At 47.6% G+C, this 22,408-nt stretch overlaps 1 protein-coding gene across 3 annotated transcripts in view; it reads right to left on the minus strand.

Annotated features, from left to right (window-relative positions):
- Window positions 1–22,408, minus strand: part of LOC139183088 (WAS/WASL-interacting protein family member 1-like) — a 37,488-nt gene continuing 15,080 nt past the window's right edge. For 2 of the 3 annotated variants that reach the window (XR_011566557.1, XR_011566556.1), the window contains 2 exons: window positions 7,441–7,611; window positions 1–6,977 (listed from right to left, as the gene is read on the minus strand). Coding sequence is in view for 1 of the 3 variants with exons in the window: in XM_070789062.1 (XP_070645163.1) it covers window positions 7,526–7,611 (86 nt within the window). In the remaining 2 variants the exon portion in view is untranslated. Of the gene's footprint in view, window positions 7,612–22,408 lie in introns of all 3 variants that reach the window. The other variant, XM_070789062.1, reaches the window with a different exon arrangement.

Here is a 22,408-nt window from a genome sequence, read left to right on the forward strand (position 1 = left end):
TTAAACAAATAGAGATTTATTCTTCATACGAGATAAAAAGTTCAGGGATAAGAAACTGTTGGTGTTGATTTAGTAACTTAAGATGTCAAGGTCTGGGATTCCCTGGTAGCTCAGTGGTAAAGAATACACCTACCAGTGCAGGAGACACAGGTTCGACCCCTGATCCAGGAGGATCCCACATGCTGAGGTGTGCCGAAACTATTGAGCCTATGCTTTACAGCCTTGGAACTCCAACTACTGAACCCATGTACCTAGAGCCTGTGCTCTGCAACAAGAGATTGTACCGCAATGAGAAGCCTGCAAACCACAACTAGAGAGTAGCCTCTGCTTGCCGCAACTGGAGACAAAGTCTGTGTAGTAACAAAGACCCAGCACAGCCAACAGATAAATAAAGAAAATTATATATATTTATATAAAGATGTCAAGGTCTTCTCTAGGAGTCTCTTGACTTTCCCTCATGGTCACAAGATGGCTGCTGTACCTATAGCCATCACAGAAAAATGTGGTGAATGCACAATATGGATTTTGTGGAGCAGCTGCAAGAAATCTAGTAGATTATTTGTTAGACATCACTGATAGAGAATACAGTTCCTATCCATAACCCCCCATTCTCTCTAGTCACCTTTTAGTTAGGTAAGGCAAAGTAACACAATTTTGGCTAATGAAATGCAAGCAGCACTCTGATGGGTGAGGATCCTGGAAAAATCTTTGTTCTCTTGATAAAATATGTGCGGTGTACCTTTTAACCTTTCTTTCTTCCCTCATATTCCTGCTGCATAGAATTCTGTAGAGTGCCTCCATTACATTTTACTTATCTACTCTTCCAGTGTTGGATACATATGTTGCCTCCAACTTCATGCCACTGCAAATAATGCTGCTGTGAGCATCCTTGTACATCTCTAGCTGTAGACCTGAAAAAGAGCTTCTCTGAGACTGCTAGATCATAGGACATACACATACTTATTGACCAGTTCCTGTCAGATTGCCCCCTATTTTGCAGTGTACCCACCAACAGTGCATTGAAGTATCCCAAATCTTTACCGACCCTTGTACTTATTTGGCCTTCTAATTTAAATATATATATATATTTATTAATTTGGCTGCACCGGGTCTTAGTTGTGGCACACGGGATCTTTAGTTGCGGCATGCAAACTCTTAGTTGCCACATGTTGCCCGCCCAGGGATCAAACCCAGGCCCCTTTTATTGGGAGCACAGAGTCTTAGCCATTGGACCACCAGGGAAGTCCCCTTCGACTTCTCATTTTTGTCAATCTGGTAGTACAGAACTATAAAGGGGTATGGCTACTGTACGTTGGATTTTTCTGATTATTAACAAGTTGAGCGTCTCTCTATATACCTGGTGGTCATTCTTGTTTCCCCTCCTGGGAATCACCTGTTGATAGTGTTGGTCCGGTGTTCTGTTGGATTTTCCTGTCTTTTTCTTATTGAATTTTTAAGAATTCCTTTTAATATTCCAGATAATAAACCCATTGTTAGATGGGTTTTGGGTGTGGCAACTGTATATAAAGCTTTCTGTTAGCTTTATCTGTTGTGAACTTTATTGATAGAAATCCTAAATTTTGATGTGGTTAAATTCATAAAAATTTCTCCTTATGCTTGGTGCTTTCGAGTCTTGCTTGAGAGTAATTTCCCATTCCAAGATCACAAGGATCTTCATTTCTTTGATTAATCTTTCAGTTTTTTTATTATTTAGTCTTTAATCCATCTGGGATTTACTTTTGTATATGGTATGAGGAAGACTGTTATGAACTGAATTGGGTCCCCCTAAAATTCGTATGTTGAAGCCTTGACCCCTTACTGTGACTATATTTGGAGATAGGGACATAATGGAGGTAATTAAGACTAAATGAGGTCATAGGGTAAGGCCCCCATCCAATAGGGGCCTGCTGTCCTTTTATTTTTTTAATTAAAAAAAATGTTTGGCTGTGCTGGGTCTTCGTTGTGGTGCACGGGGTTTCTCTAGTTCCGGCGCCTGTGGCCTCTGTTGCAGCACAGGGGTTTCTCCTCGCTGTGCGCAGGGCTAGTTGCCCTGTGGCACGTGCAATCTTAGCTCCCTGACCAAGGATCAAATCCACGTTCCCTGCATTGTAAGGCGGGTTCTCAACCACTGGCCCACCAGGGAAGCCCTGGGACTGCTATCCTTTTAAGAAAAGGAAGAAAAAAGAAAAGGAGGAAAGGAAGAGACATCAGAGCACATCCCCTCTTTCTTTGTCTCCTTCTTCCTCCCCCTGCCATGCCAGCCCCTGTGTAAGGACAGTGGAAAGGCCATGAGAAGATCCAGTGAGAAGACAGCCATCTACAAGCTGTCTACAAGAGAGACCTCTTACAGGAGACCAACCCTGCTGACATCTTGATCTTGGACTTCCAGCCTCCAGAACTGTGAGAAAATTCATTTCTATGGTTTAAGCCTCCTATTCTGTGGTCCTTTGTCATGGCAGCTCAAACAGACTAATATAAAATCCGGCCTTTTCTCCAACTACTGAATAACCCCATCTCTTAAGCAATTCTCTTCCCCTGATTTGTAGCATCATCTTTACCATCTATAAACTTTGAGTTCTCTTTAATGTTTCATGTTGTGTTTAAGTTCTCTTTTATCATTTTATTAGAGCCTTCCTCTGCTCATGCAACACTGATTTTCCTACATCAGTTTTGCAGTGTGTTTGACTACCTAACGGGGTGAGCTCTCCATCTTGCATTTCTTTTTCAAAATTGATTTTTATCTTTTCGTATAAAATTACAAATCAGTTTGCTGAATTCTTTAGAAAAGAATTTGCCAGCATTTTGATAGGAATTGCGTTGAATTTATAGATTAATTTGAAGACAGTTGACTGCTTCACAATGTTAAATTTTCTCCTCCACAGAACATAGTATATTTATTCATTTTCCAGGTTTTCCTTTATGTCCTCCAATAGTGTTAACTTTTTTTCTTCTCCAGCACAGTCTTATACATTCACTGTTAGGTGGATTCCTAGATTCTTTCTAGTTTTTCTTGCTATCATAATTAAAGTCTCATGTTTTTGTTTTGCTTATTGTTGATGTAGATGCAACTTTTTCTTAGGCCTCAAGTATGCTGAATCAGATTAAGCACAACCCCCAGTTAATGACATATTCTCCCTATTGATGCCTGTATAGTCTGCTTTTATTTTATTCAGTTCAGTTCAGTTCAGTCTCTCAGTCATGTCCGACTCTTTGCAATCCCTTGAATCGCAGCACGCCAGGCCTCCCTGTCCATCACCAACTCCCAGAGTTCACTCAAACTCATGTCCATCGAGTCGGTGATGCCATCCAGCCGTCTCATCCTCTGTTGTCCCCTTCTCCTCCTGCCGCCAGTCCCTCCCAGCATCAGGATCTTTTCCAATGAGTCAACTCTTCGCATGAGGTGGCCAAAGTATTGGAGCTTCAGCTTTAGCATCATTCCTTCCAAAGAACACCCAGAACTGATCTCCTTTAGAATGGACTGGTTGGATCTCCTTGCAGTCCAAGGGACTCTCAAGAGTCTTCTCCAACACCACAGTTAGTTAATTATTTTTAATAAAGCAATAAGCACACAGAATAACATCTCCAAGCAAAAGCTAGAACTTGACATCACACAACATGATTTCCTCAATTACCCTCTGCCTCTCCCCACTCAAGGCAGCTATAATCCTGAATTTCATATCAATTATTTTGTTGCTTTCCTTGATATATTGTTTTATTGCATCTTTAGATATTCCTTCAGAGTATATACATTGCGTATATTATACATGTATAATTCTAGTATTTTAGTTTACAGGATGTAAATGCTGTGGTAGTCATTTGCTATCTGCTTTTATCATTGAATAACATCTGCTAAGACTCACTCATACTGTTGCGTGGTGCTACAGTCCATTCATCTTGGTTGCTATGTAATACTCTACTGTCTGAATATACCACAGCTAGCTATCCTACTGCCTTATCAATGGATATTGGGGGTGTTTCCAAGTTTCTGCTACTAAAAATTGTGCTTGAGTTTGCCTAACTTAACAACTGTCCTCAGACTAAAGTACATTCCTTGCTCTGTTTCCCTAAGTTTCTACCTTCTCTTAGATTTCAACCTAATAAATTCTTGCTCTCTGGCCAATTCTTCTGGCTTTTAAATAATTTGCACTTGTATTTTAACTAGCATTTTTACTGTTTTACTCAGAAAGATTAGCCCCGAGTCCAGCCAGTCATATTATTGGAAATAGAATTTCCTCTAATCCTAATTAAAAAATCAGTCTAATAGGAAAATCGGAAAAAGACATGGTAATTAATTCATAGAAGAAATACAAATGGCCAAAATAAATATATGAAAAGATGCTTCATTTCACAAGTAAGCAGGAAAAGGCAAATTAAAACAATAATGAAATATTACTTTGGACCATCATTTCAGCAAAAATTAAACGTTAATAATATTAAATGCTTACACTGCTGGAAGAATGTAAATTAGCATAGTATTTTTGGAAAGTATTATGACAGTGTCTGTCAAAATAACAAATGTACGTACACATTAACCCAGCACTTTGGGAAAGTGCCTTCCCAAAACAGCACTTGCATATGTGAACAAAGATATATGGGATATACTTTGCAGCATTATTTCTATTGAAAATGTCACTCAGTCATGTCCAACTCTTTGTGACCCCATGAACTGAAGCTTGCCAGGTTCTTCTGTCCATGGGGTTTCCCAGGAAAGAAAACTGGAGTGGGTAGCCATTCCCTTCTCCAGATCTTCCTGACCCAGGGATTGAACCGGGTCTCTTGCATTGCAGGCAGATTATTCATATTAATTTTTAAAAATTTAGAAACAACTTTTAAATGTTCATCAGTAGAAGAAGGGCTTGAAAAAATATGCACATGCAAATTTTGCCTTCATTAAAAAATAATAGGATACATCCATATGGACTGCTGTGAAAATATCTCTTAGATGTGTTAATTAAGAAGAAAAAGCCAAGGTAATATGTATGTGGTATGTGTGTGCATGCACATCACAGTTGGCTGCTTACATGTATGTAAAGGCCTGAAACAGTAATTCTCAACATTGGCTGCACAGTGTAATTACTTGGGGACTTTTAAAAATAGTGATACCTGGAACCACCCCAGAGATTCTGAAGTAATTGGTCTGGGGCACAGCTTGGACAATGGGATTTAAAAAATCTCCCCATGTGATCCTAGTGTGCAGCCAAAGTTGAGAACTGCTGTAAAGAATGGAGCTCATTAAAACGTTGGTGGTAAGGAACATCCCTGGTGGTCCAGTGGTTAAGACTCCACGCTTCCAGTGCAGGGAGGGTGGGTTTGATCCCTGGTCAAGGAACATGCCACACAACCAAAAAAAAAAAAAAAATGCTGGCAATAATTAAGGAGGGGGATAGAAATGAAGTGAAAGGGGACCTTCATATTTTGTTTTTTAATGTTTGAATCTTCCACCAGGATAATTATTTCTTGATAACAAAAAGGGGAAAGAAAAGAAGCAGAAGTATTTCCTCCTCTTCTTCCCCAGCCTCTCCTGTATAGAGTTCATCATTCCTCAGTGCTCTGTTCTTCATGCACTCATGCATTCATTCATTCGGTAACTATTCACTGGAGCCTGCTTTGTGTCAGGCACACACTAGTTATCACACTAGTTATCGTTAATCTTGTACTTGGCTGTTTCCTGCACCTGGGTCCCCTCTGTCTCCTGCATGTGGCACAGTGTCTACCACTCCGAAAATTCATTCACCACATTCATGTGAATTTCCTGAGTCTCTCCTTTGATCTGAAGCCCTCAGCACCCCTCAGGAGTGACTGTAGAGGGCCAGGAGCCTTTAACCTGTTTTGAGAGTCCCATAGCTAAAACATCTAGCTAGGTGAAAGGGGCTTTCACATTTTGCTTTTTCAATTCTCTTCCTTCCTAGAGAAAGTCTTAGCAGTCCAGTACACTCCACCCCTAGCCTCTTCAAAGGTCCTGTTTCTGCAAGGCCACTCTCAGCCAACAGGTGGCAGCCCTGTGCAGGAATTGGGAGAGCACACCCACCCCAAAAGAATGGAGGCTATAGCAGAGGGTTCTGGGGTCAGGCACAGGGGCAGGTCTTGGCAGGACAGGTGCACAGAGGGAGAGGGGTGGGGTTCCATTTTTGGCACAAAGTTCAAAGGACAAGAGAATTATTTTTTTAGGTCAACATTAACCAACTGTTCTGGGTACCCAGGTTTGTGAGGTTTCTTTCCCCTTCCATCTGCAGCAGTGCCCCGTTTGGAGGTGTCCTCTCCAGGCTTTGTCCTCAGGAGGACTCTCTGTCCCTCCCCAACCCCTGCTCAGCACCCCAGCCTGGGTCTTGACTCTTCCTGCCTGTATATGTCTTTGCTAATAGAGATGATTATGGCGGTTGGAGAATGGAGGTTGCTGGTTAATGTGTAAAATAAGGGTAAACACCCTGGGTGATACAGGGACCCTCTGTCAGGTACATTTCCTTCTGGAGTCTTCATGTGGCGGACTTAAGGATTAACAGTGAAGGAACTGTCCAGGTTATCCTGCTATTATCTCTGAGCTGCTGAGGTCTGACAAGAGTTTGCCAGAATGCTCTTTTCTTGCCACTCCGGTTTCTCTTTAGCCTGGCTCTCTTCACTGCCTTCTGTCTGTCTGTCTTCTGTCTGGCTTCACTTTTTATCCATCCTTTCAGCTTTTGATCTTTCTCATCTTATTGTCTGAGTCCTTCTTTTTATCTTTCTCTCTCTCTCTCTTAAGTCCTGATAATATACATTGTTTAGAACACAAGCTTGATTCTCTATCTCGCTCTCTGACTGTCATGCCATATCTCCAGCCATCTAATCCTCTGAGCTGGGGTTTTCAGGAGTCTTGACTTGTGGAATTCAATCAGGAAAAAAAAAAAAAAAAATGGGGGAGGTTTAGGGAGAGTGCAGTCGCAAATTTGCAGAGAAAGAGCTCTGCAAACTCTTGGGTCCGGTCTGGAACACAGATCAGTCACCTGTTGGGAGTCAAATGTCTTGTCAGCTCCTCCTCTTCCTTTTTTCCAGAATCTTTCTCCAGCACGAGCCCCTCTACTCCCACCCTACATGCCTAGTGGCAGGTACAGCTAGGGCCAGAGGTCAGTAGGGAAATGGGCCAACCCCGCTTAAGGACTAGACATGGAATGGGACTCAGCAGGCTGGGGCGGAGAATGGAGGAGGTGGCCTCTGACCCCAGCTCTGGCCCCTTCTGGGGGTCCTGTGTGACCTGCCATAGGTCATGGCCCCTCCTCCCCAACCACAATCTACATCACAAAACCCACAGCTCATAACTCACTGCCAACCAGGGAAGTCTGGGATTGATTTAGGGCCCCCCTCTGATCAGTTCACCCTCACTAGACTGTGGCCCCTGGGGTGGGGGTGGGGATGAGGGTCATGGGTGAAGTTCAGGCAGGGGTATCCTGGCCCAGGACTACATCATACCTGTTGCACTGTTAGTGGATTTGTTGGGGGAGGGATCCAGGCACAGGAATTCAAGTTTCTCACCCACCAGCCCATCCTCGCTGGCTCAGCCCAGGGCGATACTGAGGGAGCAGTGTCCATGGCTTATTAGGTTTGCAGGGTTGGCGTCCTCAGGATTCAGGTCCCTGGCATCTTACAAAGCAAAGAGAGCATCCTCACCCACCAAGGGATTAGTTAGCTGAGTCCTAAATAAGCCCCTCCACCCATCACCACAAAGTTCATGTATACTGCTGGGCTCAGGGCAAATCTTCCCAGTGTAGGGTTCCACAGTTCACCATCAATTACATGTATGTTTCACCTGGCCTGGGCATTTCATGTTGTTAATTTCCATCCATCCACAATACATTTCTGGAGATAATCACTAAAGAATCTCCTCCACTTGGAATGTTGCCAACTTTTTTGACCATCATCCACAGTAAACATGGGCTTCCCTGGTGACTCAGATGGTAAAAAATCTGCCTGCCAATGCAGGAGACCTGGATCAGGAAGATCCCCTGGAGAAGGAAATGGCAACCCACTCCAGTATTCTTGCTTGGAGAATCCCATGGACAAGAGCTTGGTGAGCTACAGTCTATGGGGTTGCAAAGAGACACGACTGAGCAAACAACACACAGTAAATACATCTACCTCTGGCCCTAGGACACATGAATATGCATACAGCTAAAAGCAAAGTGTGGGACTTCCCTGGTGGTCCAGTGGTTAGGTCCAGGCAGCTGCCAAAGCAGTGGACCCGAGTTCAATCCCTGGTCTAAAAAAATCCCCCATGCTGTGGAGCAACTAAGTCTGTGAGCCACAGCTCCTGAAGTCTGTGTGCTCTACAGCCCATGTGCTGCGATGACTGAAGCCCATGCACCTACAGCCCACGTTCCGCAACAAGAGAAACCACCGAGAGGAGAAGCCTGTTCACTGCGACGAAGAGGAGCCCCCCACTCTTTGAAAACTAAAGCAAGCCTGTGCGCAGCAATGATGACCCAGTGCACCCATCAATACATAAACAATTAAATAAATAAAAGCAAAGTGTAATAAACCGTGTGCTGCACTGTGATGTTTTCTACTCCATTTTATTTTGCTGTAAGAAACATTTTAAAAAATACTTTTATGAACCACTAAGGGGCTGACAGTTTACAAGTAACTTCTTACGTTTTTTACACCTTTGCAAGCTGTAACGCCCATTTTACAAACAGGAAGATCTGAATCATCTTCATAAAAGCCGGTGAGGTCGTCAGGCAGGGTTCTCTCATTGACCCATTTTATAGGTGAAGAAACACAGACTCTGAGAGGTTCATGGACCTGCTTGAGATCACCCAGCTGGTGAGTGACAGAGATGGCCTTCCAAGACAGGTCTTCCCTGGGCAGGGTGGGTTTGTGGTCCCCCACACACTGTGGCATCCCTCTGCAACCCTCCCCGTTGATATCTTTGTCTCTTTCCAGTTTGAAGGCCATCTCTTCCAAGGGGAAGGTGGAGGGACAGAACAGCTGAGTAATTCTGTTTTCCATGTCATCTGTTAACCCTGCACCATCTGCCAAATCTACTCTCAGCCCCGACCCGCTCTCTCTGACTGGCTGGAGTGGGGGAGGAGGCGTTTTCCTGGGGTCTGGACTGAGAATACCCACAGAAAACTCATTTTTCTGCTCAGAACCAACAGCAGTGGCCTAGAATTACAGGGCGTGTCAGGGAGTGGAGCGAGAGGGGAGAAAGGATTTTCTGACATCAGAGGGATACAATAGCAGTCCCCTGCCCCCTACTCTCAGCGACTTGTCTTCACGCCCCTCACACCTTCACCTTGGTGAGGCTCTGGATCTGTGGGGAGGGTGGTTGACCACAGCAACCAGAGCCCTGCCAGACGCTCTCGGGGTGAAGGCAAAGTAAGTCCATCTTACAGGGAGCTGAGGCAGATTTATGAGGCCTCGGGTGTGGCCGGCTGTTACTCAGCCTCTGACTTTTTAATTCCCCAGCCTCCTCACCCACCCCGCCTCCTCCCCAAGAAGGCCTTTGTGCAGGACAATGAGGAATCTATAAATTCCGGGGGACAGGGACGTGGGGGAGGGGAGCACCGGTCACTTCGGCTCAGTGTAGACAGTAAAGGGGGGGCCTTCACGGACCTGCCGCGTCTCAACTGTTCCACACAGGCCCAGAGAGAACCGTGGGGCCAAGCCTTACCACTGCCTTTGACAGACAACAAGCTGAGCCTCCCAGGCGGAGGATGTCTCTAGTCCCTGCTTCGTTCACTCCGTCTTTGGGTTTGGGTGTCAATACATCACTGAATTTATTTATTCTCCCTCTCTTCCTCATCCCCTAGTCATTCCCTCGCCCAGGCATTATTCACTCAACACTCGCTGAGTACTCAGTGTCCAGGTCAAGGATGGGGGGCACAACGGGCAGACCCTGGCTGGCCTGGAGGAGCACACAGCAGAGAGCTGTGGCTCAGAGGCCAAAGTGGAGCTCTAACCTTTTCAGGCTGGCAACCCTCACCCTCCTCTCTTTCTTCGGCAGGTCCTCTGCAGTGATGTACTTCCATCGGCATTTTTTTTTTTTTAATAGAAGCATAGTTGATTTACAATGTTGTGTTAGTTTCAGGTATACAGCAAAGCAATTCAGTTACATATGTATCTTTATTTTTTTTCAGATTCTTTTCCCTTATAGGTTAGAGCATTTTTAATGTAATCCTGCCAAGGGCTCTGGGAGTTAGGGATTATTTAAGTGTCCCAGGATACTTTGCTAATGTGGCCCTGAGAAGGTAAGTGGTTGCCCTCTGGCAGGGAACAGCACACCAGGACCCAGGCCCTTACGTCCGCATCACAGCTGCACCTCTGGGTGCTGTCGGGACCCAGAGCAAGGGCATGGGCTGTGGCCTAAATGTCCTCTTCTACTCGCCCAAACTAGCCCTGGGCCACCATACTGCCCCTTCTTCGGTTTTCTGTTCTGTTCTGTTCCACCTTCATGCAGTAGTTACTAAATGCCCCAGGCTCAACCGTGTATTTACTCACCTCACCCATCCATTGTATGATAATAATTAATGAATCCAATGCTTATGACGCATGTGTATGTTTGTTGAACAATCACACATCCTGTGTGTCCTGTTGTGTGTCTACTTGTAAACTGGGGCTATTTGTATGTACTTTGTTATACAAGTTAATCAAGCTGTGTGAAGCACTTAATGCCTAGCACATAGTAAGTGTTCAGTAAATGTGGTTGCTAAGATTTCTGTTACTGGAAACCACAGGCTGGCCCACATGAATGAGGCATTTGGGTGAACACAGGGGTTTGCAGCAGGTCCCTCTCAAAGAGTAGCCCCTGAGAGGTAAGCAGATGGCCCAGAGTCCAGTTCATTTCCCAGGGACTCCCGCATTCCTGAAATTAATGGAGATGTTGCCCACTTTCTAGGTTTGTGCTGGGTGTCAGGCTAGCAGACAAGAAGAAACATCCCCAAATTCATGGAGCTGGCCTTCTGGTAGATGAAACAGACCACAAACCAAGTGAATGAAGAAGACAGTCACAGAAAGTGCTAAGTCCTGTGGAAGATACAGATAAGGTCAAGTGACACAGTACATCGGCAGATGGCGCGTAGGGCTGCTTCAGGATTGAGGTCAGGGCTGATGCGGAAGTGACATCCCTGTGAAGAACCTGGGCAGAGCGTTCAGGGCAAAGGGATCCTCAGGGCCAAGGCCAGAGATGGGGGAAAAGCTTGTCAAGTTCAAGGAGCAGAAAGGCAGCCAGTGGGAGCAGAGCCCAGGCAAAACAGGGAATGATGGAGGAGGAGAGGTCAGCACAGGCAGGGGCCAGGGTGAGAAGTTGGGGCTCTCTTCCAAGGGAAGCCATGGAGGTTGTTTAGCAGGAGTGACATGCTCTAATTTGTTGTCTGGTTTGTATTTCTAATGGGCCCCTGGCAGCTGGGTGAGCTGACTGTTGAGGAGCCAAGAGAGCAGACAGGAGCTTGCTTCTGCAGTTGTGCAAGGAAGTAGGAGTAATAGGGGCTTGCACTCTGGAGAGAGTGGCAAGCGGGGGCTGATCCAAGATACATCTTAGAGAGAATTCCCTGCTGGTCCAGTGGTTGGGGCTCTGTGCTCTCACTGCCAACAGCCAGGTTCAGTTCCTGCTTGGAGAACTAAAATCCCACAAACCCAGCAGTGTGGCAAGATACTATCTTGGAGGTAGAAAAAAATTGCTAGTGGACTGGACAAGGGAAGGACGGGAGAGAAATTCGGGGAGGAGACAAAGAGCTAGAGAAGCCGGGTTTGCAAACCTGTCTGGGCCCTGGATCTTGAGAGCCCTTCTGCTCTCTCTGGCTCTGCCCCACAGAGGTCGTTTGCACTCCTTCACACAGTCGTCTGCCCTAAAGCAGGGGCAGTCCACACTCGCTAGCTCTTTCCATCTCTCGGTGAGAAAAATGCCCCATACCTTCCTCCAGAGTCAACACCTGCCAAAGTGAAGCTTGGATTTCAGACCATTCACTCCTGGCCATTGTTGAGACCACAACCCGCACAAGCGCACAGCTCCCCTCTCCCCAGCCTGGACCACTGGCCCGGCCTGAAACATCCTCTGATCTCAGACCTACAGGCGACGGGCTTGTAAGGACACCGGCCTTAGACGACTCAGGGCAGGAGCGGGAAGGGAGGGCTTGGTCTTTCCTAAGGGAATCTCCCGGCCCCGCTCCCGGGGGAAGGAAGTCCCCTCCTGGACCTGCGCCCCCGACTCCGCTCCCCGCCGCGGAGGCCGCTGCCCCTCCCGCCTGCGAAAGCTCGAGAAGCCGATCTTCCGGCCTCGGGCTACGGGCGGGGGAGGGCCGAGCGGTAATTGCTGCCATCTGCTCCCTCCTCCCCTCCCCTGCCCCCAGCCTGGGGGAGGGGCTGAGGCGTGCCAAACACCCCCTCTTACGCGCACACCCAGCAGCCGGGAGTTCAGGGGTGACCCGCGAACGCGCCTTCGGGCGAATGCAGGGGGGCCACGAGAGCGCCCCCACCCTCCTTTCTGGCAGCGGACGAGGGATGCCCTCCTGGAATCATCCACTGTTCAGGTTCTGTTCCTCTGGGATAGGGACTTAGGAAGCATCCTGGGAGCTGTCCTACCTCAACTCACTATCGCAGGCTCTGGTCCGTGGTTGAGGCTTGTTTTGGATACTGACTCGTCCATCTCTCAACTGCAGGGCTGTGACTGGTGTTGGGGGGAGGGGAGGGTGTGGAACTCTAGGCTGGTTCTGGAAGCAAGGCGGCTGGAGACCGAACTTGGCTCTCAGACTCCTCCTTCCGGCTGGGCTCAAATTCTCGAAGGGGTGCTCCTCAAGGGTGGCTCATCCTGAATAGGTTCCTCCTGTGTGAAATGAGGATACCTCAGTATCTACTTGGGTGATTCCACCCAGGGCAACTTGCTAGACCAGGAGCGTCAGGCCTGCCCCTGGGCATGGCGAGGCCCTTGGCAGGGGAGTGATGACAGGGGAAGCTGTGTGACCCTGTGGAAGGTGCTGTGACCCTGAGGAGGGGACCCTGGGGAGGTGCTGGGGACCCTGAGGAGGTAGGGACTCTGCTGAGGAAGAGGGAGGGTGGGCTAGGGACTGGAGGCTGGGGAACAGCTTATGGGAGCAGCCTTACTGGTTTCACACCCATCTCCTGGGGTCTCTGCAACTTCAGGTCATTTAGCTATTGTTCACCTGACCTCTATCCCTGTACTGATGACAGCTCTGAGCACTGGGGATGCTCACAGGGCACAGTACCTCCACTGCCCTGGCACAGGGAGCCACTGCCCAAATGCTTATACATCTTCACACCCACCCTCAGGGTCTAAACAACCACACAGGTGCAGAAGCACATGTAATGGTCCTGAGTGAGATTTGTTCAGTCAGTAAGTCATATCTGATGCTTTGAGACCCCATGGACTGCAGCACACCAGGTTTCCCTGTTCTTCATTATCTCCTGGAGTTTGCTCAATCTCATGTCTGTTAAGTCAGTGATGCCATCCAGTCATCTCATCCTCTGTCATCCCCTTCGCCTCCTGCCTTCAGTCTTTCCCAGCATCAGGGCCTTTTCAAATGAGTCAGTTCTTCACATCAGGTGGCCAAAGTGTTGGAGTTTCAGCTTCAGCATCAGTGCTTCCAATGAATATTCAGGGTTGATTTCCTTTAGGATTGACTGGGTTGATTTCCTTGCTGACCAAGTTACTGTCAAGAGTCTTCTCCAGTTCAGTTCAGTTCAGTTCAGTTGCTCAGTCGTGTCCAACTCTTTGCAACCCCATTAATTGCAGCACGCCAGGCCTCCCTGTCCATCACCAACTCCCGGAGTTCACCCAAACTCATGTCCATCCAGTCGGTGATGCCATCCAGCCATCTCATCCTCTGTCGTCCCCTTCTCCTCCTGCCCCCAATCCCTCCCAGCATCAGGGTCTTTTCCAATGAGTCAACTCTTCACATGAGGTGGCCAAAGTACTGGAGTTTCAGCTTTAGCATCATTCCTTCCAAAGAACACCCAGGGCTGATCTCCTTTAGAATGGACTGGTTGGATCTCCTTGCAGTCCAAGGGACTCTCAAGAGTCTTCTCCAACACCACAGTTCAAAAGCATCAATTCTTCGGCGCTCAGCTTTCTTCACAACCATACATGACTACTGGAAAAACCATAGCCTTGACTAGACGGACCTTTGTTGGCAAAGTAATGTCTCTGCTTTTCAATGCTATCTAGTTTGGTCATAACTTTCCTTCCAAGGAATAAGCGTCTTTTAATTTCATGGCTGCAATCACCATCTGCAGTGATTTTGGAGCCCCAAAAAATAAAGTCTGACACTGTTTCCAGTGTTTCCCCATCTATTTCCCATGAAGTGATGGGACCAGATGCCATGATCTTAGTTTTCTGAATGTTGAGCTTTAAGCCAACTTTTTCACTCTTCTCTTTCACTTTCATCAAGAGGCTTTTTATAGTTCCTCTTCACTTTCTGCCATAAGGGTGGTGTCATCTGTATATCTGAAGTTATTGATATTTCTCCTGACAATCTTGATTCCAGTTTGTGCTTCTTCCAGCCCAGCGTTTCTCATGGTGTACTCTGCATATAAGTTAAATAAGCAGGGTGACAATATACAGCCTGGACGTACTCCTTTTCCTATTTGGAACCAGTCTGTTGTTCCATGTCCAGTTCTAACTGTTGCTTCCTGACCTGCATATAGGTTTCTCAAGAGGCAGGTCAGGTGGTCTGGTATTCCCATCTCTTTCAGAATTTTCCACAGTTTATTGTGATCCACACAGTCAAAGGCTTTGGCATAATCAATAAAGCAGAAATAGATGTTTTTCTGGGACTCTCTTGCTTTTCCATGATCCAGCGGATGTTGGCAATTTGGTCTCTGGTTCCTCTGCATTTTTTAAAACCAGCTTGAACATCTGGAAGTTCACAGTTCACATATTGCTGAAGCCTGGCTTGGAGAATTTTGAGCATTACTTTACTAGTGTGTGAGATGAGTGCAATTGTGCGGTAGTTTGAGCATTCTTTGGCATTGCCTTTCTTTGGGATTGGAATGAAAACTGACCTTTTCCAGTCCTGTGGCCACTGCTGAGTTTTCCAGATTTGCTGGCATATTGAGTGCAGCACTTTCACAGCATCATCTTTCAGGATTTGAAATAGCTCCACTGGAATTCCGTCACCTCCACTAGCTTTGTTCGTAGTGATGCTTCCTAAGGCCCACCTGACTTCACATTTCAGGATGTCTGGCTCTAGGTCAGTGATCACACCATTGTGTGATCGTCTTCTCCAGCACCACAGTTCAAAGCATCAGTTCTTCAGTGCTCAGCCTTTTTTATAGTCCAACTCTCACATCTGTACATGACCACTGGAAAAACCGTAGCTTTGACTAGACGGACCTTTGTTGGTAAAGTAATGTCTCTGCTTTTTAATACACTAAGTTTGTCATAGCTTTTCTTCTAAGGAGCAAAAGTCTTTTAATTTCATGGCTGCGGTCACCGTCCACAGTGATTTTGGAGCCCAAGAAAAAAAATCTGTCACTGTTTCCATTTTTTCCCTATCTGTTTGCCCTAAAATGATGAGACCAGATGACATGATCTTAGTTTTTTGAATGTTGAGTTTTAAGCTAGCTTTTTCACTCTCCTCTTTCGCCTTCATCAAGAAACTCTTTAGTCCCTCTTCATTTTCTACCATTAGAGTGGTATTATCTGCATATCTGAGGTTGTTGATATTTCTCCCAGCAATCTTGATTCTAGTTTGTGATTCAGCCTGGCATTTCATATGATGTACTGTGCGTAGAAGTTGAATAAGCGGGGTGACCATATACAGCCTTGACATACTCCTTTCCCAATTTTGAACCAGTGTGTTATTTCATGTCCAGTTCTAACTGTTGCTTCTTGACGTGCATATAGGTTTCTCAGGAGGCAGGTAAGGTGATCTGGTATTTCCATTTCTTAAAGAATTTTCACAGTTTGTTGTGATCCCCACAGTCAAAGCCTTTCGTGTAGTCAATGAAGCAGAGGTAGCTGCTTTTCTGACATTCTCTTGCTTTTTCTATGGACCCAACAGATGTTGGCAATTTGATCTCTGGTTCTTCTGCCTCCTAAACCCAGCTTGTACATCTGGAAGTTCTCGGTTCATATACTGATGAAGCCTAGCTTGAAGGATTTTGAGCATTACCTAGCTAGTATGTGAAATGAGCACAACTGTAGGGTAGTTTAAACATTCTTTGGTATTGCCTTTCTTTGGGAATGGGATGAAAACCGACTGTTTCCAGTCCTGTGGCCACTGCTGAGTTTTCCGAATTTGCTGGTGTATTGAATGGAGCACTTTAACAGCATCATCTTTTAGAATTTGAAATAGCTCAGTTGGAATTCCATCCCTTCCACTAGCTCCGTTCGTAGTAAGGCCCACTTGACTTGGCACTCCAGGATGTCTGGCTCTAGGTGAGTGACCACACCATGGTGGTTATCCAGGTCATTGAGCCATTTTTTGTGTAGTTCTTCTGTGTATTCTTGCCACCTCTTCTTAATCTTTTCTGCTTCTGTTGGGTCCATACCGTTTCTGTCCTTTATGTGCCCATCTTTGCATGAAATGTTCCCTTGGTATCTCTGATTTTCTTGAAGAGATCTCTAGTCTTTCCCATTCTATTGTTTCCCTCTATTTATTTGCATTGTTCACTTAGGAAGGCTTTCTTATCTCTCCTTACTATTCTCTGGAACTCTGCATTCAGTTGGGTATATCTTTCCATTTCCCCTTTGCCTTTCGCTTCTCTTCTTTTCTCAACTATTTGTAAGACTTCCTCAGACAACCATTTTGCCTTCTTGCATTTTTTTTTCTTTGGGATGGTTTTGGTGAGATTAGGCTCCTAGTTACACCAAGCCCATACCCACCTACTCTTGTCAAGGTCCCCAGGTGGCACAGGTATCCTTCCTGCTGAGAATCCAGGACCTCACTGTGGAGTCCTATCCTTGTACCAAGGCCACAGACATGGAGCCCAGGACCAAGGTCACCTCCAGAATTGACTGAGCCCCTTTGTAACCATTACCAAAAGCCCCCCAATCATCACCAGCAAGCTTCCTGACTCCATATTAGACAAAAATGGTCACCTTGGTATCCACCCTATAGCACGCTAAGTGAAGTCACTCAGTCATGCCCAACTCTTTGTGACCCCATGGATAGTAGCCTGCACCAAGCTCCTCCGGCCATGGGATTTTCAAGGCAAGAGTATTGGAGTGGGTTGCCATTTCCTTTTCCAGGGAATCTTCCCAACCCAGGGATCGAACCCAGGTCTCTCACATTGTAGACAGACGCTTTACTGTCTGAGCCACCAGGGAAGTAGATTAGGATAGCACCCTAATCACCCTCCTAATGCCACCCTTCCAGCAGGAATTTTTTTGTCTTGAGGCTAAACAAATTGGCTACTAACTCATGAGAAGTGTTGCCTCTCCCTTGAGCTGGCCCACTGTTCTAGGAGTGTCCAGTCGGCTTTCTCTCTTCTGTCGGGAGATCAGCCTGCTGTGCTTTCCATGCCCACATCATCTCTACTCTTTGTTCTTAATAAACTCACTCCTTTCTGAAATGCTCTGTGTTTGGAAATTGTTTTTCATCCCGTGCTCAGACTGCATGACACACAAATTCAGCACAGAATCCCTGCCACCTCCCCTCCTGCAACCTTGCCATGTCCAACAAACTTGTGTTTGCCACTGAGGCCAGCTCTACAGGGGTGGAGTTGCAACTTCCTCCTCCCAACCATCTCTACCTCTGGCCTGATGGCCTGATTCCTCAACACAGGTGAGTCCTGGGGATGCCCAGCAGGCCTGCTCCTAGCCCTCAAGAGGCTCTCACCGCAGAGTGGGGATGCAGTGTGAGTTGTTCCAGCATCCTCAGGAGCATTGGACAACCCGACGGTCCTGCCTGCTAGAGGTGTTAGGAGGATGACTTCTGGGTTGGGGCTGGAAGGAAAAAGAAAATTTCTTGGGGCAGGAAGAACAGCACGTGCTAAGACACGGGAGTATGGAGGTAGTGATGTAGCAGGAGTGTTGGAGGGGAGGAACTGACAGGGATAAGGAGCAGAGAGGTATGTGAAAGGAGGCTGAAGAGGTATATACCTTAGACTTGGGTTTGTTGTAGCAATTTCACGTGTCAGCACAGGGAGGGACAGACAGGAACATAAGATGCTAGAAGAAGTGAAACTGACAGTAAGATTAAAAGGTGGGCTTGCTGGTGGCTCATACGGTAAAGAATCTGCCTGCAATGCAGGAGACCTGGGTTTGATCCCTGGGTCAGGAAGATCCTCTGGAGAAGGGAATGTCTACCAACTCCAGTATTCTTGCCTGAAGAATTCCATGGACAGAGGAGCCTGGAGGTCTACAGTCCACGGGGTCACAAAGAGTCAGACAGGACTGAGTGACTAACACTTTCACTTTTTTTCAAGATTAAAAGGTGGGTACTAACCCAGTGATTAAAAAGGCCATTCATTCATCTGGGCCTCAGACCTAGAAGACAGTAAGGACTGGTGGGACTGTGGCTCTCATGTGAGCCCCAGGGATTCCCTTCTGAAGACCATAGTTGCTACTCACCTCTGGCCAGTTGTTGCCATGCCGGCTTCTGAGCTTAGTGTTGTCAGCTATTTTCAAGAAAAATTAGAAATGTAGAGTTTTACAGGTTACTTCCTGGTTTATAAATATTGACAACTCTTTTAAAACTTTAAAATGGTGTGTGTGTCTAAAACACATGTAGCACAGATATATCTGAGGATGCAAACAGTGACAGCTACGGAGATGCTGGAGAGCTGTTGGAAGTTTTATAAAAGGGAAATGATCTTTATAACAGGCCTGAGTTTTAGGCCCACTCAGGGGCATTATGGAGGAAAGTCCTAGCCAATGGGGCAGTTGCAAGTGTTAGAACCAGAAGACCTGAGGCCTGAACACAAGCAGCTGACCTGGAAAGGAGGGAAGGCGCTGGGAACACCATATGGGTCTTCAGGAATTAGCCTCCCCTTTAAGACATTGCAAAAACATCATATAGTGGGTGGGGAGGCCTCTCTGGAGTGGGATGCCCCAGAAAATCCCCAAGGTTGCACTTGGGTAGGCAGGCCACTTGGAAGAACTGGGTAAGACATTCCAAACAGCCCCATGAGGGAGGGGCTGTGTTGGGGGAGGGGCTCAGGAATCCGCCTGGCCTTCAGGAAGACCCCAGCCACTCCTAATGGGAACCACACGTGGGGTGAGCTGAAATCCTGGATTGCCTGTGACGTCTGGCTTTGGAATCGGACACTTGGCTCAGGTCACTCCTGACCCGCTCAAGTCTGAGGCCTCCCTGGCTCCCTTCCTAATCGCTGCCAGACACATTCTGCCCTGCACCCAGCTCTGGGGCCTGCCTGGGTCCTGGAGAGGAGGTGCTTCCCAGTACCGCCTCCTTCCCCAACTTCCTGCTGGGAGAGAACCTAAGCTCTGGAGAAGTATGGATTCTCAGATCAGAATCCTAGGTTTCCTGCTGGGCCAAGGGTTGATGCTCTTAGAATATCAGAATCAGAAGTCCTTTCCATTGTCCCCCAAAACAATGTGTCCCGAACTTCACACCCCTCCTGGAGCCCTGAGCTGCTACTGGCCTTGTAGAAACTGGTGCCCTCGACCTTCATCTTGCCCCTGTAGCATCTATGAGGCTCTCTGGCTCCCACAGGGATAATTTCCTGCAGGACCTCACACACCCGGGGCAGGGAGCAGTCCAAAGGGCAGGGCAAGAGCCTTGTGAGCAAGTGGTTTGCTCCTGAGGATTCCCTGTAAAAGCAGGTTAGGGGAACAGGTGTCTCCTAGCATACTTCCTTATGCTCTCTCGTCCCCCTAACTCAAACACCTCCTGGCCCAGGGACTGGAACTGTGTCACAAGATGTCTTAACACAACATAACAGGTGTAGGAAAACTCCAAGTCCTTATTCGAGTGGGTCGCTCCAGCCTTTTGGCCATGGCTGTCATCATACCCGCTAAACCCTCTTCATAACCCTCTACCAATGGTGTGTATGTGTGTGGGGGTGGGGGTGAGGGGTTCACTTCCTGCTCAACTGCAGGACCCTCTCAGTGGTCCCCTACAGGCCCAGCCCCCTTCCTCCTGGGTCTCCTCCTTGAGAAGTTCCAGGCAGCCTGCTCAGGATCAGGCCAGGGGCCCAGGAGCTTGGACAGGCTGCATTCCTGGGGGAAGGGGAGAGGAGAGCAGGATTGCACAGAACCCCCTCCTCCCTTCCAACACAGACCCCAGGCTGCCCAGCCTGGAGCTCTCTTCTCCAGCCTGCTGAAGATGGCCAGAGCAGTGCCAGAAAAGCTCCTGGCAAAGGCAGCAATGCCAGGAACCTAGGAGCTTCTCCTGGGCTCTGCTGAGGAGGAAGACATCTGTACTTGCAGCTATTCCACCCCTGAGGGAACCTAAGGTTTTCCAGCATTATAATGACCCACAGCGGGCACTGGTAAGAGGCCCATGGGGCGAGACGGAGGGAATGCAGGGCAGAGGGATACGGCAACTCTTTGGCATAACTTAGCACCACACTCCTGCAAGGCAGTTCCATCTCCAGGGCGCAAGAACTTAGGGACTTGCAGAGAGAAATCAGGCCCAGCAGAATGGTAATCAGACAGCAGTTGTAGGAGATGATAAAGAGTGCTGGGGAGGAACAAGGAACCTCCTCCGGAACTGTATAGGTTCGGGTAGTCCCTCCAACCCAATCCACCCCCATCCCCCAGCCAGGTTTCGGGAAGCTCTCCCAATGAATATTTAATAGCTCAGCGCTGGGCCTGATTGAATTTTAATGCTGGCGACCCCGAGAGCTCCAGCCGAGTTCAGGCAATTAGTCAGGAGCCATTAACTGCTGACGGAGCTGATTTATGGGCGGGACTGGTGGTGGGTGGTGGGGGAGCCCAATCTGCGAGGAGGTCCTGGATTGGGCGGACAAAATCTCTGGGGTCAGCCAATCCTTACGGCTGTCTTGGCTTGGTTTGCATCTCATTTGCATAGCACTCCCACTAGGCAAACCTGTGAGGAAACCCAAGGGTAGGGGCCTCTGTCTGAGAGCTGGACCCAGGCTTGGCCCTTTTCCTGAGGCCTCACTGGCATTTATGTCAAGGAAAACCACGTTGTGTTTTGCACGTGGAATTTCATTATTCAAAGGATCTCTCCCCCACACACCCATATCTTGGTAAGGCCCAGTTCTGGGGGAAAATTCCAAAGGAGGAGCAGAGGGGTAGAGAGCAGGGCTGACCTGGGCACTCTGGGCAAAGCTGAGGGGCCTGGGGACCTAACAAAGAACTCTGGGTTAAAACAGACAGGAGTCCTGTGACTCTATGCGTTCCATGGCTCTCCCACCTCCCTGAGCCACCGCCCCTGCCAGTTCCGGGTACCCGCTTTGCTTCTCAGAAGGAGGTTCTGCACTGATGCAGATGAGAGTTGTGGGTTTTCATAGGACTGAATTATGCCTCCGAGGCCTGGGAATGAATTCAAGGGGCTCTTGGAGGAGATGACCCTCCTCCCCTCGCTACTCCTCATCCCCCTGACCTGTGTGAATGAGCTGGGACTCAGCCTGGAGTGCTCTATTGAACTATGCCCGACCCCTTAAATCGCAGGTCAAGGATTTAGCTGGCCTGTCGGCTGCCACTCTGGCAGGTGGCCTCCTCCTCACCAGCCCCCACCCCTGTCTGAGCCTTCAACCACTGAGGATGTGGTGGAGAGTGGAATCCTTCTCCTGGGGTCCAGGCCTTATCTGAGCTGGAGTGATCTATACTGAGGGACGGGCAATGGAAGGGAATGGAAAGAGCTCTGGGCTGAGAAGCCAGTCCCTACAGGGAGGCTTGTAGAGAAGCTGGCAGGGAGATGGGGGGTCATTAGTCAAGGATGGCTTCCTGGAAGAGGGAGGGCAGAGTAGTGCCTGGGAGGAAGGGAGGGACGGGTCAAAGAAAGAGAAAAGGAGAGGAAATCTACTGCAGGGGAACACCCTGTTGGAATCAGGAGAAGATGAAATGTAAGCTCAAAACTGTCCATCCCCGTCAGCAGTAGCTCAGTAGGAGCCTGCCTGCCTAGGCAGGTGAGGCTGAGTGTGAAGAGAAAATGAAAATTCCTATCACTACAGTGTGCCAGGCACTGTGCTGAGCACTTTAAATATATTGTTTCATCCAATCTTTATAGCATTCTCAGTAGGAGGGTGAAAAAACTGGCTTGAAACTCAACCTTTAAAAAAAAACTAAGATTATGGCATCCAATCCCATCACTTTAGGGCAAATAGAAGGGGGGAAAGTGGAAGCAGTGACAGACTTTATTTTCTTGGGCTCCAAAATTACTGTGGACAGCCATGAAATTAAAAGACACTCCTCGGAAGGAAAGCTATGACAAACCTAGACAGTGTGTTAAAAAGCAGACATCATGTTGCTGACAAAGGTCTGTCTAGTCAAAGCTATGTTTTTTCCAGGAGTTGTGTGCAGATAGGAGAGTTGGACCATAAAGAAGGCTGAGTG

Source organism: Bos indicus, chromosome 5, assembly GCF_029378745.1.
Source record: "Bos indicus isolate NIAB-ARS_2022 breed Sahiwal x Tharparkar chromosome 5, NIAB-ARS_B.indTharparkar_mat_pri_1.0, whole genome shotgun sequence".
Taxonomy (NCBI): Eukaryota; Metazoa; Chordata; class Mammalia; order Artiodactyla; family Bovidae; genus Bos; species Bos indicus.